The sequence below is a fragment of the Phoca vitulina genome, unplaced genomic scaffold, assembly GCF_004348235.1.
Source record: "Phoca vitulina isolate PV1807 unplaced genomic scaffold, GSC_HSeal_1.0 scaffold40, whole genome shotgun sequence".
Classification (NCBI taxonomy): domain Eukaryota; kingdom Metazoa; phylum Chordata; class Mammalia; order Carnivora; family Phocidae; genus Phoca; species Phoca vitulina.
Window position 1 is genome coordinate 24,845,199 of NW_022589743.1, and position 17,148 is coordinate 24,862,346.

Consider the following 17,148-nt stretch of genomic DNA (forward strand, 5'->3'; position numbering starts at 1 on the left):
TATCCTCAACTTTGAACTGAGTAGACAAAAAAGCTTGGAAACCATATTCTAGTGCATTTGATCTTAACCTCTGTGTACTGGGGGAGGAAAGGGGCCCAGATCTCTTTCAGTATCTGATGAAAACTAAGGATTATCTCCCAGAAAAATGAGTATAAATATACATGTATTTTAACGATTTTATTTATTTGACAGACAGAGAGTGAGAGCCAGTGTGCATGCACAAGCAGAGGGAGTGGGAGAGGAGAAGAAGGCTCCCCACTGAGCAGGGAACCTGATGTGGGGCTCGATCCCAGGACCCTGGGATCATGACCTGAGCCGAAGGCAGACACTTAACCAACTGAGCCACCCAGGCACCCCTAAATACACATATTTTTCAGATTTTATGTGATTTCTAGGCTATCTTGCCCCTCAGGTTAAATCCTGCCCTAGGACCTCCATTTCTAAAACCATAAGGAAACAGCTAGTAGGAAGAGGTCATCAAAATGCCTCAAATCCTGTGATACTATTATTCCTTACCTTCCCTTTTCTCCACAATCCTGCTCCTCCTGCCCCTCACAGTTAAATCACTACATCTTTCCCCAGGAAGGCTTGGAATGTCCAGCCTATAATTCCCACAGAGTTTAGGAATGCAGTTAAAGATTTCCTTCTCAAAGGTATAACACACACATCAGTTATTCCCACACCATTATCATATTTGCCATTTCCCAAAGTACTCATTATTTTCTTTTTTTTTTAAGATTTTATTTATTTATCTGACAGAGAGAGAGACATAGCGAGAGAGGGAACACAAGCAGGGGGAGTGGGAGAGGGAGAAGCAGGCCTCCCGAAGAGCAGAGAGCCCGATGCAGGGCTCGATCCCAAGATGCTGGGATCATGACCTGAGCCAAAGGCAGACGCTGAACGACTGAGCCACCCAGGCGCCCCTATTTTCTTAATTTTTAAAAGCAACTTTTTAACTAAATCTAACTTTTTTTTAAAGATTTTATTTATTTATTTGAAAGCGAGAGAAAGAATGTGAGCGGGGGAGGAGCAGAGGGAGAGGGACAAGCTGACCACACTAAGCACAGAGCCCGATGCGGGGCTTGATCTCACATGACTTGAGCTGAAATCAAGAGTCGGACACTTAACCAACGGAGCCACCCAAGTGCCCCTTAACTAAACTTTAAATTTATCGACATCCCAGGGCACCTGGGTGGCTTAGTTGGTTAAGCAGCAGCCTTTGGCTCAGGTCATAATCCCAGAGTCCCGGGATCAAGCCCCACATTGGGCACCTTGCTCAGGGGGGAGTCTGCTTTTCCTTCTGCCTCTGCTCCTCCCCACACGCCCCCCCGCCCCACTCAGGCTCTCGTTCTCTCTCTCAAATTAAAAAAAAAATTTTTTTAATAAATTTATTGACATCCTAAGTAATACTATCTGTGAAATCAGTTTTGATGTCTGGTTATTATTTTCCTACCTACATCAAAGTAAAAACACACTTAAAATAAGGACTCTAATTTAAATAAAAAATAAATAAATAAAAATTAAAAATAAACAAAATAATCCTCACTAAAAATAAGCAAGTAAATAAAATAAGAACTCTAGGCCCTCATCAGCACCATGTTTTAGAGCACAATCCCAAGGTTTCTACACTTACTCTGGGATCCCTATTGGGTAAACAATAATTCGGACATCAAGTTTTCTTAAAGCCAGAAAGATACTGAAAAGTATTTGGTCCAATCCTCTCGTTTTATAACTTGAAAAGATGAAACCCAGGAGTGGCTAGGTGGCTCAGTTAATTATCCGACTCTTCATTTCGGCTCAGGTCATGATCTCAGAGTTGTGAGATCAAGCCCCATGTAGGGCTTCTCGCTGGGCGTGGAGACTACTTAAGATTCTCTCTCTCCCTCTCCTCCCCTCTCTCTACCCCCCCAACACAAAGATGAAACCCAGACAGGTTAAGTGATTTGTCCAAGATCAGATGAGAAATTTTAGGAAATGTCTAGGATTGCATTCAGGTGTACTATCAGTCCAGTATGCTTTCCACTACCCTGTGTCCATTCAGATTATACTAGAATAACACAGTATTAAGAATGCTTCATGTTACCTACCTCACTCTTCCATTCAGATTTATCTGAACATGCTGCTTAAAATCTGGATATTTGGTTGCCAGATATGCAAAGTCAGGAGGTTTGTCCTTGTATCTATTTCTTGCATGCATTGATTTACTCAGAGCCATCTTTAAAAAGAAAAAAAAGGAAAAAAGTCAGCATATTTAGTCAAAAAATACATTAATGGGGAAAAGCTGTGGTTGCCAAGTCAACAGTTATAGCCAACATATTTTTGCCAATCAACTGAGAAAGTAGAAGTTATATTTTTCAAATGTACACAACAAATAAGCACATTAAAATATGCTTAACATCACCATGAGTCATTAGGGAAATGCAAATCAAAACCACAATATCAATTCATACCCAGTAGGATGGCTATTATTAAAAAAGAAAAAAAAAGTTAAGAGAAGTGTTGGTGAGGATGTTAGGAAACTGGAGCATTGAAGATGGGAACGTATACAATGGCTGTGGAAACAGTTCAGCGGTTCTTAAAAAGTTAAACATAGAATTACCACCATATGATCCAGCAATTCCACTCCTAGGTATACACCCAAGAGAACTGAAAGAAGGGATTCAAACGGTATTTGCACATCAATGTTCACAGTAGCATTATTCACAACAGCCAAAAAAGAAGGAACAATCCCAAGTGTCCATAAATGGATAAAGAAAATGTGGTACATACATACAATGCAATGTCCTTCAGCCAAAAAAAGGAATAAAATTCTGATACATCCTACAACATGGATGAACCTTAAAAACATTATGCTGGGACACTTGGGTGGCTCAGTCGGTTAAGCGTCTGCCTTCAGCTCAGGTCATGATCCCAGGGTCCTTGGATCAGGTCCCATAACAGGCTCCCTGCTCAGCAGGGAGTCTGCTTCTCCCTCTCTCCCTCTGTGTTCTCTCTCTCTTTCTCAAATAAATAAATATTTAAAAAAAACATTATGCTAAGGAAAATAAGCCATATTCAAAAGGACAAATGTTGTATTATCACACTCGTATTAGATACCAAGAATACGCAAATTCATAAAGAGAGTAGAATAGAGGTTACCAGGGTTTGGGGAGGAGGTATGAATGTTGAGTTATTATTTAATGGGTTTCTGTTTAGGATGATGAAAAACTTCTAGAAATGGACAGTGGTGATGGTTATACAACAGTGTGAATGTACTTAATGCCACTAAACAGTACACTTAAAAATGCTTAAAATGGTAAATTTTATGTTATGTATATTTTATCACAGCTTGAAATGCGTATGCAACATACGGTTTTTTTTTAAACCATGAAAACTGGAAACTATTCTTTTGAAAGCATCAAAGGGGCAGAAGGCAGTATAATCTATAGCCAAGAACTAATAGTCAGAGGTTAGTTTTTACAGGGGTCTTGTATGGACTGAATACTTTGTAGCACATCATAAAGTCACAAATGTTTCAAAATATATCTTCTATTTTATAAATTTCAGTCTTGTCATTACTAGGTAGCTAAAACCAAATGAAAACAATTTTGTCTCCTTCCAGATTACAAAAAAAAATTAACACATTTATAGCAAGATATAAAACTGAAGAAAAGCCACTGATTGTAGTGTTTGTTTTTTTCTTTTCAAAGATTTTATTTATCCATTTGAGAGAGAGAATGAGATAGAGAGAGAGAGAGAGCATGAGAGGGGGGAGGGTCAGAAGGAGAAGCAGACTCCCCGCTGAGCAGGGAGCCCGATGTGGGGCTCGATCCCGGGATCCAGGATCACGACCCCAGCCGAAGGCAGCCACTCAACCAACTGAGCCACCCAGGCGCCCCATGTAGTGTTTGTTTTTCTTTTAAGATTTTATTTATCCATTTGAGAGAGCAAGACAGAGTGAGCACGAGCAGGGTGAGGGGCAGAGGGAGAAGCGGGCTCCCGATGTGGGGCTCAATCCAGGGACTCCGGGATCACGACCTGAGCCAAAGGCAGACACTCAACCCAGAGAACCACCCAGGCGCCCTGATTGTAGTGGCTTAGTAACTTATACAGTTGGTAATTTTAAAAATTATTTTAGTGCATATCTCTGGGTGGTAAGTGATTTGTATTTTCTTCGTTATATCATTCCGTATTTTCCACTGTTTTTTCTAAGGTGCATTCATCTAAACAGTGTTATGTAAGCCAGAATCCTAGGCATCACCGGGTAGTTCTATACCCCTCTCATATCCTAAGAAATCAACAGTCATGTGGATTTTACCTGCTAAATACCTCTCAAATCCATCTATTTTTCCCATCTCCACCAATATCAGCCCAGTACAAGTCACCTGGATTTAGAACAGCCTCTTACTTGGTCACCCTGACTCCACTCTTACTCTCTCAGATTTCCTTTTTCCACCTTGCAGAGATCATCTCCTGAATACAAATCTCACTATGTCTTCCTTCTCCTATGCCCACTTGCTCAAAATTTTACTTAGGATTAAAAACAAAAATCATTACTTCAGCATACATATAAGGGCCAGCATGGTGTGGCCTTAACTATTTTTTCACCATCACGTTAAGCCATACCTCTCATTGCTCTTCTTTCTGTACCTCCACTCTGGCAATCGGGTCTTTACAGTTTATTCCCTTTGTAATGTTTTTTCCTCCTCCTCTTCACCTGATGAATTCCTACTCATCCTTACTCAATTCAAGCATCTCTTCTTCAGGTAAGTTTTTCCTTCCCTAATCCCCCTGGTTAAGTCATATCCCCTATTATAAAGTCTCCTAGCAACAAGCACCCTTCCTTTGTAGGTTTTATTACAGATATAACTTTACATAGTAATAGATCTGCTAACACTCTATTTCAGAAGGTTTTTTTGACAGCTTTCTACATTGAAAAAATTTTTTAATTTTTTAATTCAAGTATAATTAACATATAGTGTTATATTAGTTTCAGTATACGATATAATGGTTCAACAATTCTATATATTCCTCAGTGCTCATCAAGGTAAGTGTACTCTTAATCCCCTTTATTTCACCCATCTCCCCCCCCCACCTCCCCTCTGGCAACCACCAGTTTGTTCTCCGCATTTAAGAGTCTGTTTTTTGGGGGCGCTTGGGTGGCTCAGTCGTTAAGCGTCTGCCTTTGGCTCAGGTCATGATCCCAGCGTCCTGGGATCGAGCCCCACATAGGGCTCTCTGCTCTGCGGGAAGCCTGCTTCTCCCTCTCCCACTCCCCCTTCTTGTGTTCCTGCTCTCACTCTCTCTCTCTCTGTCAAATACATAAGTAAAATCTTAAAAAAAAAAAGTTTTTTTTTGCTGGTCTCCCTTTTTTGTTTGTTTTTTTAAATTCCACATGGGTGAAATCATATGGTATTTGTCTTTCTTTGACTTATTTCACTTAGCATTATACCCTCTAGGTCCATCCATGTTGTTGCAAATGGCAAGACTGCATTCTTTTTGATGGCTGAGTAATATTCCATTGTGTATATACATACCTTTTTTTTTCCCCCCGATTTAGTTAACATATAGTGTACTATTAGTTTCACAGGTAGAATTTAGTGACTCATCAGTTATACATTAACATCTCATTATATCCACTGCCCTCCTTAATACCCATCACCCAATTACCCCATCCTCCCACGCAATCCCCACCAGCAACTCTGTTTATTCCCTATAGTTAAGAGTCTCTTATGTTTGCCTCCCTCTCTGTTTTTATCTTATTTTTCCTCCCCTTCCCCTATGTTCATCTGTTTTGTTTCTTAAATTCCACATGAGTGAAATCATATGGTATATGTCTTTTTCCATACCTTTTTCATCCATTCATCTATTGATAGACATCTGGGTTGCTTCCTTATCTTAGCTATTGTATACAATGCTGCCATAAATATAGGAGTACATGTATCATTTTGAATTAGCGTTTTTATTTTCTTTAGGTAAATACCCAGTGGTGGAATTACTGGATCAGATGGTAATTCTTTTTTCATTTTTGGGCTTGAACTCACAACCCTGAGATCAAGACGTGAGTTGAGTCAGACACTTAACCAACTAAGCCACCGAGGTACCCCAAATGGTAATTCTATTTTTTTTTAATTTTATTTCTTTGAGAGAGAGAGAGAGAGAGAGAGAGAGAGAGAGCATGAGAGGGGGGAGGGTCAGAGGGAGAAGCAGACTCCCCGCTGAGCAGGGAGCCGGATGCAGGACTCGATCCTGAGACTCCGGGATCATGACCTGAGCTGAAGGCAGTCGCGTAACCAACTGAGCCACCCAGGTGCCTGGTAATTCTATTTTTAACTTTTTGAGGAACCTCTGTACTGTTTTCCACAGTGGCTGCACCAATTTGCATTCTGACCAATAGTGCAGGAACGTTTCTTTTTCTCCACATCCCTGCCAACACTTGTTATTTCTTGTGTTTTTATTTTAGCCATCCTGACAGGCATGAGGTGATATCTCATTATGGCTTTGATTTTAATTTCTCTGATGATCAGTGATGTTAAGCATCTTTTCATGTGTCTGTTGGCCATCTGTATGTCTTCTTTGGAAAAATGTCTATTCAGGTCCTCTGCCCATTTTCTAATTGGATTATTTGGGCTTTTTGGTGTTGAGCTGTGTAAGTTTTTTATGTATTTTGGATACTGACCCCTTATTGGATATGTCATTTGCAAATATCATCCTCTACACTGAAAATTTAACAACTATTTTCAAAAAAGAGTTGTCTTCATCGTGGACCTTTCCAAATCATATATCCAACTGCCTACCCGACTTGTCACTTGAATGGCTCAGAAGTACTTCATGCACAATGTCCAAAATTAAGTCATTTCTACCCACCTCAAACTGGTCCTTTTCTAATCATCCCTTTTTCGCCAAATAACACCACTACCTTTCTTGTGGTGCTTAGGCCAGAAATCTTTAGCATCTTCTCCACCCCATCTCCCCCATTCCAAACACACCATGTCCTGAATATTCTCTACCTTCTAATTATTTCTTGACCCTTATATTATTTCTGTCACAACTCCACAACTCTACCCCCAGATCATTATCATCTCCCTTGGATTACTATAATAGCCTCTAAGTGATCTCTCTATAATCACTCTTGCCTTTGCCATCCACTTTTCACCTAAAAGACAAGTCTTCCCTCCCTCCCTCCATGCAAATCTGGAGTCCTTGCTGAATCCCTTCAGTGGCTTCCTAAAGCTATTAGGCTTATAAAGTCCAAAATCATTAACAAGGCATACATAATCTAGACCTGCCTATCCCTCCAACCTCATTTGTTGCCACTATGCTCCAGACACACTTGTCTTTTCATTTTCTCTGCTGTATAATGATCTGTCCCACCATCTGTTATTCTTACTGCCTAAGAGGTTCTCTTCACTCTCCAACCATCCATTCTCCTTTTGAAGGCCCACTAGTCCTTCAAATCACACCCTAAGCATCATTTTCTCAGGTAGGCTTTTTCTGACACCACATATCCAATCAGATGCCCACTCTATATACTTTCAAAGCATTTTATGCTTTCCCTCAAAGCTCTTAGTTTACATTTGTCTGTCCTGTCCTCCACCCCACCTCCCAGGCTGCAACCATGTACATCTTATTCTTCACTGTATCCTCCAGCAACTGGCATACAATAAATACCTAAGTGAATAATTCAGAATTTAGGGTAATTAATAGTCACCTGGAAGTTTTTCAGCATACTAAGCTACCACCTTTTGCCCCTAACATTATCACAGAAACTCACTATATACAAGTTGCAATTTCCTAACATTAACATACCCTTTACAGACTATCAAAAAGAGGGGAGCATAGAATTAGGATAAGAACCAGTTCCCATGAAAAACTTGAAAAGGGGGTGCCTGGCTGGCTCAGTCAGTGGAGCATGCAACTCTTGATCTCAGGGTTGTAAGTTCAAGCCCCACATTGGGTGTAGAGATTACTTTAAAAAATCTTAAAAAAAAAGAAAAAGTTTAAAAGGAAAATGTTTTCCTTTCTTGTGGTTCTGGCAAGCAACAACAAAAGAAAGTATTCTAAGAGTAATTTCAAAAGACACTGGTATGTTAGAGCTCTGCAACACGTTAATATTCTAAAGACTGCATAGATGACATCAGTGTACACACATGACACTTTGAGCATATGTGGAACAAATTAAATTACAGATATGGAAGATTCAATTTATATCCTACATTAATCAAACTTTCTGGTCAGAACAGATAAAGAAAGAGTCAATAAAGCCACTTTTTTGATAACCAACCTCCTAAAGGCAAAGGGATCTTAGCTAAATCTATCCTATTTCTCAGAATTTAACCCAGTGTTAACTCTTACCTGGCATTAACACTGTCACTCCCCCTTCTCTCTAGCCTATCTATTTTTCTCTTCCTGGCTCATTCTTTTTTTTTTTTTTTTTAAAGATTTTATTTATTTATTTGACAGAGAGAGACACAGCGAGAGAGGGAACACAAGCAGGGGGAGCGGGAGAGGGAGAAGCAGGCTTCCCGCGGAGCAGGGAGCCCGATGCGGGGCTCGATCCCAGGACCCCGGGATCATGACCTGAGCCGAAGGCAGACGCTTAATGACTGAGCCAACCAGGCGCCCCTCTTCCTGGCTCATTCTTATCTAGCCACATTAGTCTCCTTGGTTTTGGGGGTGTTTTTTGTTTGTTTGTTTGTTTGTTTGTTTTTAACCAAATCTGGCACACTCCTGCATCAGGGATTTTGTACTTGGTCAGTATGGACTGCTCTTCCCCCAGAAATACATACGTACAAGGTACTCTCGCCTAGTTCAGGCCTTTAATAAAACCTCACCTTCTCACTGCCTTTCCCTTTTTTTTTTTTTAAAGTAAGCTCTACGCTCAACTTGGGGCTTGAACTCACTACCCCAAGATCAAGAGCGGCACGCTCTATGGACTGAGCCAGCCAGGCACCCCTGATGCCTTTTCTTAGTGCAATGAGTGAACACTTAAATGTGCAGTGAGTGAACACACTCCTCTCCCTTAACACTTTCAAAGTCTTCAACACAGGACTTACCCATCTGACATTCCATATACAGCATTTACTTACTTTTTAAAATCTGCCCTGCCAGTAAGTTTCATGAGGGAAAATATTTTGTCTATCTTGTTCACTGCAATATCCCACTACCTAAATTAGGGCCTGGGAGAGTAAGCACTCATAAGTTGTTTACTGAAAACACGATGGAACTCTTTTCACTGTCCCAAGCCACTGAAACACAGCACTCTCATTTTTTGTAAACAGTCCTCATCTCGACACTCAAAAAGGATCAGCCCTACTTAGGGCTGGAGCTTTTTCTTCTGGGTTATCCGAGTCAGTCCTGAAAGCCAAAGCAGTAGCACACCCTTGAAGCTGACACTTCGACTTTCTTTGAACTTTGCCATCTCCATGGTCTACTGTTTCCTTGGTTTCTCCTGACCCTTAATAATACTCTTCAACTACCGTTTATCTTAACATTCAAAAGACTCTAAATTCCGCTTCGAATTCTAATTTCCGCTTCTAACTTTGAATTCCTTCTGCTCAGATCTCTCCCAGTTCAACCCCAATCTCCGTTTTCTCTCGTCGCCTGCCTTCATAAAACCGACTTTTTCCTCTAGTTCCGCCAGTGCCATTTCTCCATCTCCTCCACTCCTCCCACACGCTCATCTTATCCACTCAGTCTTCCCGCCTCAGTTTCGCATCTCTCTAAACCTCCTCAGCCCCTGGGGTCTTTCGTACTTCAATCCTAGTCTCCATTCTAGGCGCCAACTCCTCCCATCTATCCCATCACCATTATCCTCCTCCACGTGCGCGCGCGCACACAACATACCCACCCACCCAACCCATTCACTCACCCATGTGGTCTGTCTCCCTAGACCGCAAGCCAGCACCTCACCAGTCCAGAACCCGCGCGCGCAACACGCACGCACATACACAGACACAAAGCCACCCACCCTTCAGGTCTGTCTCCCTAGGCCCCAAGTCAGCCACTCACCAGCCCAGAACCCAAGAATAAGGAACTTGGGCCATACATAGGTTAAATGACCTCTCGACCCGCCTAACAGCTGATAAATGACTCACATCTGAAGTCAAAGTTTCTTCCAGATGACCGGTCTGAATTAGGCCTCTATAACTTCAGAGTCTCAAGCCACCCGCAGAGCGAAGCGCCTAGAAACGCAGATGTTACGCTCCTAGCGCGCCGCCATGTTGGGCAAGCATCCAGCCTCGTGATTGGACGAAGCACTCTCGCGCGACCTGTAGCAGAGTCTGAAGAAGGAAAATCCATCGCGAGACGTAGAGTTTGCAGCTCCTGACACAAGGAAGGGGCGTGGTAGCAAGCGGAGTGTTTTGCGTGAGGGCACCTGCGTTAGAATTTGTTTGGGACCTTGTTTGTTTTGTAAAGTAGGTTTTAAAAAATGAAGTTGTAGCTTTCTGGGTCCCACTTCAGACTTACTGAATCACACTCTCTGGGGTTAGGCGGGAATATGAGGATGGCGGAAGGCGGGGAGCTTTAGGATTTGATGGCGGGCAGCTAGCATTTATTCTGCAACAGGTCTCTTGCTTCATGTGTTGTCTCATTTAATCATCACAGATAAACCTGTGATATGAGAAGGAGTAATCTCATTTACAGAGGAAAAACTGGGGATCAGAAATGTTAAGTCATTTGTCCAAGATCTTACACCGAGATGACATCAAATCCATGTTCTTTGTGTTTCCTCGCCTGCCTCTTGAGCTGGAAGCTCTATTAAATGCTTTTCGTTTTTCTTTTCAACTCGGTTATACTAATTTTTACTCTCTGGCCAGTAGAGTGAGCATTAGTCTCATTTCACAATTGAGACAAAAAGGTAAATCACTTTCAAAAGGCATACAGTTAAGGCTAGGACTAAAGTCAGCCTCTGGACCCCCACCTAGTAACTCCATTAAAGCTTTCCTGTGTCCCAGTAATTAATGCGAAAGCTTCTGGCAAAACATTGCTATAAAATTGAGAGATAAAGGGTAAGAAATGAAGATTTAAGTTTTATGTAGAACAAAGTGTACCATTTGTCACCCTAGGAAAGCAAGGAGGTGCTCTCATTATCTATTGTGTAACAAACCACCCCAAAATGTATAGCTTAAAACAACAGCTGTTTTATTTGCTCATTGTTCTGCAGTCTGGGTTGGAATTAGCCCAACCATTCTTGTTCTGTACTTGCTGTTGATGGTAGCATCAGCTGGTGGCTGGTTCAGCTGGAGTGGCTGGGCTCCCCTCTCCCTGTAGTCTCAAATTCTCTCCCTCTCTCTGTGACCTTTCCATATAATTTCTCCAGCAGAGTAGCCAGATTTCTTACATGTTAGCTCAGGGCTCCCAAAAGGGCAAAAGTGTAAGCTGCTAGTCTTTCTTAAGGCTTAGGCCCAGACTGGTGCGTTCATTATTCACTCGATTCTATTTGTTAAAGCAAGTCAAAGGGCCAGCCCAGATTCAAGAGGAGGGGATTATGCCAGGATACACTACAATACTGCAAGCCATGGTTCACTGGATCTACCAATGAACAGAACACCACAGAAAGTTTTTTGTCTTTGGTTGGTAGTGATTTTGGTACTGGTTATTTTTACAGTATTTAGTGCTTGCTTCTGGAAAGGTAAAAGAGAAAATGGCATTGGAGGTATGACTGTAGGGTTGTAAGTGGATTATATTTTAGATGCTGGCGAATTTCTCTATCTGCTCCAGAGATCCAACTCCCCCATGGGTCAAACCAGAGAGATTCTAGCTCTATAGCCAGGGAATATCAGCTTTAATCATGCCCCCAACCACATACTAACCCTGTGATGATGGACAATTTACTTAAACTATTCAAGCCTGGGTTTGTTCAATATTGCCAAACAGGTTAATAATCTCATAGGGTTGTTGTGAGAATTAAATCAGGTAATACATATAAAACAGCATAGTTTCTGGCACATAGTAAGCTATCATTATTATTATTATTATTATTCCTTATAATTTCTTTGGTCAGTTTCCATTTTTAAAAATTATTTCATAATGATAAAACTTGTTCATTATAGAAAATTTGTAAAAAATTTAAATAATACAGGAGACTATAAGAAAGAAAGCAAAAATTATCTAAAATCTCACCACCTATAGCCAATTACCAAAATTTGTTAACCTTACTTCCAGACCTCTATATGAAATATATTTATATTTATATTTATATGGATCTATAACTAAACTTTTTTATAGAAATAGCATTATATATTTTTTTCTCAGATATAAGTCTTGGAGGTTGTCCTACCTCAATTAATATATATATATATATATATATATATATATATATATTTTGAAGATTTTATTTATTTATTTGACAGAGAGAGAGACACAGCGAGGGAGGGAATACAAGCAGGGGGAGTGGGAGAGGGAGAAGCAGGCTTCCCGCAGAGCAGGGAGCCCGATGCGGGGCTCGATCCCAGGACCGTGAGATCATGACCTGAGCCGAAGGCAAACGCTTAACAACTGAGCCACCCAGGTGCCCCTGTATTTCTATATCATCCTTTGTGATAGGTGCATAGTATTCCATTGAATGGATGTGCCATTATTTTTTAAAACTAATTTCCCTATAGGTGGGCATAGATTGGCCTATTCCTAAAATTATGGTACAATGATAAATACATCTCATTTAAAAAAAAAAAATTTTTTTTTTTGAAGATTTTATTTATTTGACAGAGAGAAAGACAGCCAGAGAGGGAACACAAGCAGGGGCAGTGGGAGAGGGAGAAGCAGGCTTCCCACTGAGCGGGGAGCCTGATGCGGGGCTCGATCCCAGGACCCTGGGACCATGACCTGAGCCGAAGGCAGACACTTAATGACTGAGCCACCCAGGCGCCCCTAAAAAAATTTTTTTACATTAAATGAATATTGTTTAGAGACTCCACAAAATAGATTAATAACATATTCAACATCTGCCTCTTAGGGCTTATCTCTCTGACTTACCCTCAAATCCTCAAGAATTTAATCTTGTAAGAGAAGTCTGTCCAACTTCAATACCCCATCAATGACAGTATAGGCATTCAATTAGTCTATTACATCCTTTGCTTTTTGCTGCTGCTTTGTAGTAGGAAACTGATTCTGCACATTTGGTGGGTAACGCTGCTAATTCTGAAATGTTGCAGAGTTGCTACCAGACCTGCTTTCAGCATCAGCCATTGCCTGGGCTGAAATCAACCTTGAGGGCATCATCCTGAACTCCCACTTTACTGAAGTTAACGATTTCAGAGAACTTGTTACTCTACCCTGCCACTCTCCTTTGGCCGGGGCCAGCCAGACAACATCCACAGGTCTCTCTAACTTCATGTCTTAGAGAGTACTGATTGAGTATCAATTCCTTATACCCCAGAAGACCATGACTTACTTATGTAAATGTATTCAGTTCCTTCTGGGGGACCACGTTAGTATGTCAGAGATCTAATGGCCACCTTAATTAAGTCACAAAAGATACACTCTAATCCCAAAACAATGACTGTTTCTCAGCCTACATTTACATAACTGAAAGAGCTACTCAAGTGATGCTTTATATTTTTCATTTTATAAATAATGCTGTGGGGCACCTGGGTGGCTCAGTTGATTGAGCATCTGACTCTTGATTTTGGCTGGGGTCATGGTCTTGAGGTGGTGGGACTGAGCCCCGCATTGGGCTCCACACTCAGCGGGGAGTCTGCTTGAGATTCTCTCTTTCCCTCTCTCTCTGCCTCTACCTCCTAACACCCTGTGCCACACATGCACTTTCTCTCTAAAATAAATAAAAGAGTCGGACGCTTAACTGACTGAGCCACCCAGACACCCTAATAAATCTTTAAATAATAATAATAATGGGGCACCTGGGTGGCGAAATTGGTTAAATATCAGATTCTTGGTTTCAGCTCAGGTTGTGATATTAGGGTCCTGGGATCGAGCCCCGTGTTGGGCTCTGCACTCAGTGTGGAAATCTGCTAAAGTTTCTCGCCCTCTCTCTCTGTCCCTCCCCCCAACCGTGCACACTCTCTGGTTCTGTCTCTCAAATAAATAAATATATAAATCTTTAAATAATAATAATAATAATAGTGCTGAATTCTTTAAAGACTTGAAAAATAAATTTCAAAAATTAATACCTGGTGGAAGAACTGGATCTAAATGTACATCTGACTACTCTCCTTCCTGTTCCAAGTCTCATAAAACAGAGTATATTAATTTAAAAAACAATAAATTCCAAATAGTACTGAAAACCCAGAAATAGAGCCATTGACAGACCAGAAACTTTGAGGATACTCTGAAAAAGCAGGACACAAATAGGAATAACAACTGAAATGCCAAGAGATTTTTATAGGGAACTACAGATGATTTTGAAATATATCTGGAAAACAAAATGTGCAAGAACAGCTAATTTTTCCAGTTGGAAAAAAAATTATACCACACATAAAATAAAGCCCATATGGATAATAAACAAAATAATTATGAAAACAAAATCAACTATAGAAGTGTTAGAAGAATGTAGAAGAATGTTTTTTATAAAAAGAATAGGGAAGGTCTCCTAAAGACACAAAACTCAAAAACCATAAGGGAAATGATTGCTAAATTTGATTATATAAAAATTTAAAAATTCGATATAATAAAAGATACTACAAATAATTGACAACGAGCAGGGAGAAAATATTTGCAATATATATAACAAAGAGTTATCATCCAAGGTACATTCTCAAACAATGTCAAATCAATAATAATCAAATGTGAAAATGAACAATGGATATGAAAAAGAAATTCACAAAAGAGTATATATAGTAAACCAATGAATGTATATGAAAAAATGCTCAAATGCATAAGTAATCATAGAAAGGCATAGTTAAATAACTATACCATTTGTAACACATCATATTAATAAAAATAAAAAATATTGATAAGGATGCCTGGATGGCTGAGTCGGTTGAGCATCTGCTTTTGGCTCAGGTCATGGTTCCAGGGTCCTGGGATCAAGTCCCACGTTGGGCTCCCTGCTTGGCTGGGAACCTGCTTCTCCCTCTCCCTCTGCCTGCCCCTCCCCCTGCTTGTGCTCTCTCTCTTGCTCTCTCTCTCTGACAAATAAGTAAATAAAATCCTTTAAAAATATATTGATAATGTCCAATAATGGCAAAGGCTAGTGTGTTGGTTAGCTTTTGCTGTGTAACAAGCCATCCTAAAACTTAGTGGCTTAAAACAACGGCATTAATTATCACTCACAATTCTGTACATCAGCTGGGCAGTTATTGTGGTTCACTGATCTCTGCAGTTTACCAGAGGTTAAGCTGGGGCTTGGATGGTCTAGGATGACCTTATTCACAGGCCTGGTAGTTGGCAGGCTGGTTGGTCTAGGGTCAGGGTCAGCAAACTATTCCCACTGGGCCAAATCTGGCCACACCTATTTAGTTACATATTGTTTATGGCTGTTCTCACAACACAGCAACAAAGTTGAGTCGTTGCAAGAGAGGCCACATAGCCCACAAAGCTGAAAATATTTACCATGTGGCCCTTTACAGAAAGTCTGCCAACCCCTGGTCTAGGAAACCCAAGCTGGGAGTACTTGTCTCTGCTTCACAGTTTCTCACGGTCCAGTAGCATACACTAGGTTTACTCACAGGGCAGCGACATTCCAAGGCAGTGAGAAAGTAAGCTGCAATCGCTCTTAAGGCCTAGGCCAACCTAAATGCAAGGAGTGGGGAAACAGAATTCACCTCTGGTCAGAAGGAACAGCAAAGAATCTATGGCCAATTGTAATTTATCATAGCTAGTATAAATTGCCTTTTGAAGCCTCATTTGGAAATATATATATTAAAATCCAAAATGTCCAGTCCAAGAATACCTGTGAAAGGAAGAAACTGATACCAGTGATTGCTTCTGGAGTGAAGAACTAATGACTGGGAGACACAAATAGGAAGAAGGCTTGCTTTACAATAGCATTGATTTTGTACCTTTTGAATATTGTACTAAGGGTATATTGAGAAAATAAATAAATATGTACATATTCTTCTAACCAGCAATTCACTTTTTTTAAGTTATGTCCCAAAGAAATACATATTTACAGTGAGGTTGAGGTAGGTACAAAGATGTTCATTGTTACATTGTTTATTATGGAATGCTATGTAACTGTTATAAATAAATACATCGATAAATCTCCAACATATAAAATAAGGACAAAGGAAATTGTGAAACAGTAAGTTTAGTTTGATACCACTTATATAAAGCAAAAACAAAACACATATTTAATATGAAAATATAAACATAAAAGTAACCAGAGGAAAAGATCTGGAAAGAAAAACTAAACTAATAGTAGTGGTTAACTTGCAGAAACTGAATTGGAATTTTAGAGGTGGCGCATGAGAGTTTTAAATGTTTTTTCTGCATCACTTAAGTATTTTACAATGATAAGATATATTTGTATAACTTGAAAGTAGATCTAAAATAATAAAAAGAAAAAGGAAAGAAGACAAAATCAGGTTTGCCAAAAAAACCACAGCTTCAGGTTACCTGGGTGGCTCAGTTGGTTAAATGTCTGCCTTTGGCTCAGGTCATGATCCCAGGGTCCTGGGATCAAGCCCCACATCAGGCTCCTTGGTCAGTGGGGAGCCTGCTTCTCCCTCTCCCTCTGCTTGCTGCTCTACCTGCTTGTGCTCTCTCTCTCTCTGTCAAATAAATAAATAAAAAAGTCTTAAAAGAAAGAAAGAAAGAAAGAAACGACAGCTTGGAGGGGAAAACAATGTTGGATAATGGGAGATAAAAGAGATTTAGAAGATATATCCAGAAGCTCCAACTCTGTTTAGTAGGAGTTCCAGAAGGTAAAAACAGAGAAAAGAATAGTGGAAGAAAAAAGGAGTAATGGAAGAAAATTTCCTAAAGCTGAGAATGATAAAAGTCTTGAAATTGGAAGAGTTCATTGTGTACCAAACTGAATGAATTCTAAAAGGCCCATGCCAAGTCAAGTTGTTAGGGTGAAGTCTAGTCCAATATGACTGGTGTCCTTATAAGGAGAGGAGATTAAGGTCACAGACAATGCAGACAGAGGAACAACCATATGAGGGCACAGCAAAAAGACAGCCATCTGTGAGCCAAGGAAAGAGGCCTCAGAAGAAACAAAATCTCCCAGCACCTTGACCTTGGACTGCTAGCCTCCAGAATTGA

At 40.4% G+C, this 17,148-nt stretch overlaps 1 protein-coding gene across 1 annotated transcript in view; it reads right to left on the bottom strand.

Moving 5' to 3' along the window:
* METTL16 (methyltransferase like 16) overlaps positions 1-10,223 on the bottom strand; it is a 78,098-nt gene extending 67,875 nt beyond the window's left edge. Inside the window, exons 1-2 of the mRNA XM_032428584.1 lie at positions 10,077-10,223; positions 2,088-2,215 (exon numbers count right to left, since the gene is read on the bottom strand). Coding sequence (XP_032284475.1) covers positions 2,088-2,215 — 128 coding nt within the window. The 5' untranslated portion in view covers positions 10,077-10,223. The remainder of the gene's footprint in view (positions 1-2,087; positions 2,216-10,076) is intronic.
* Between the last annotated feature and the right edge of the window lie 6,925 nt (positions 10,224-17,148).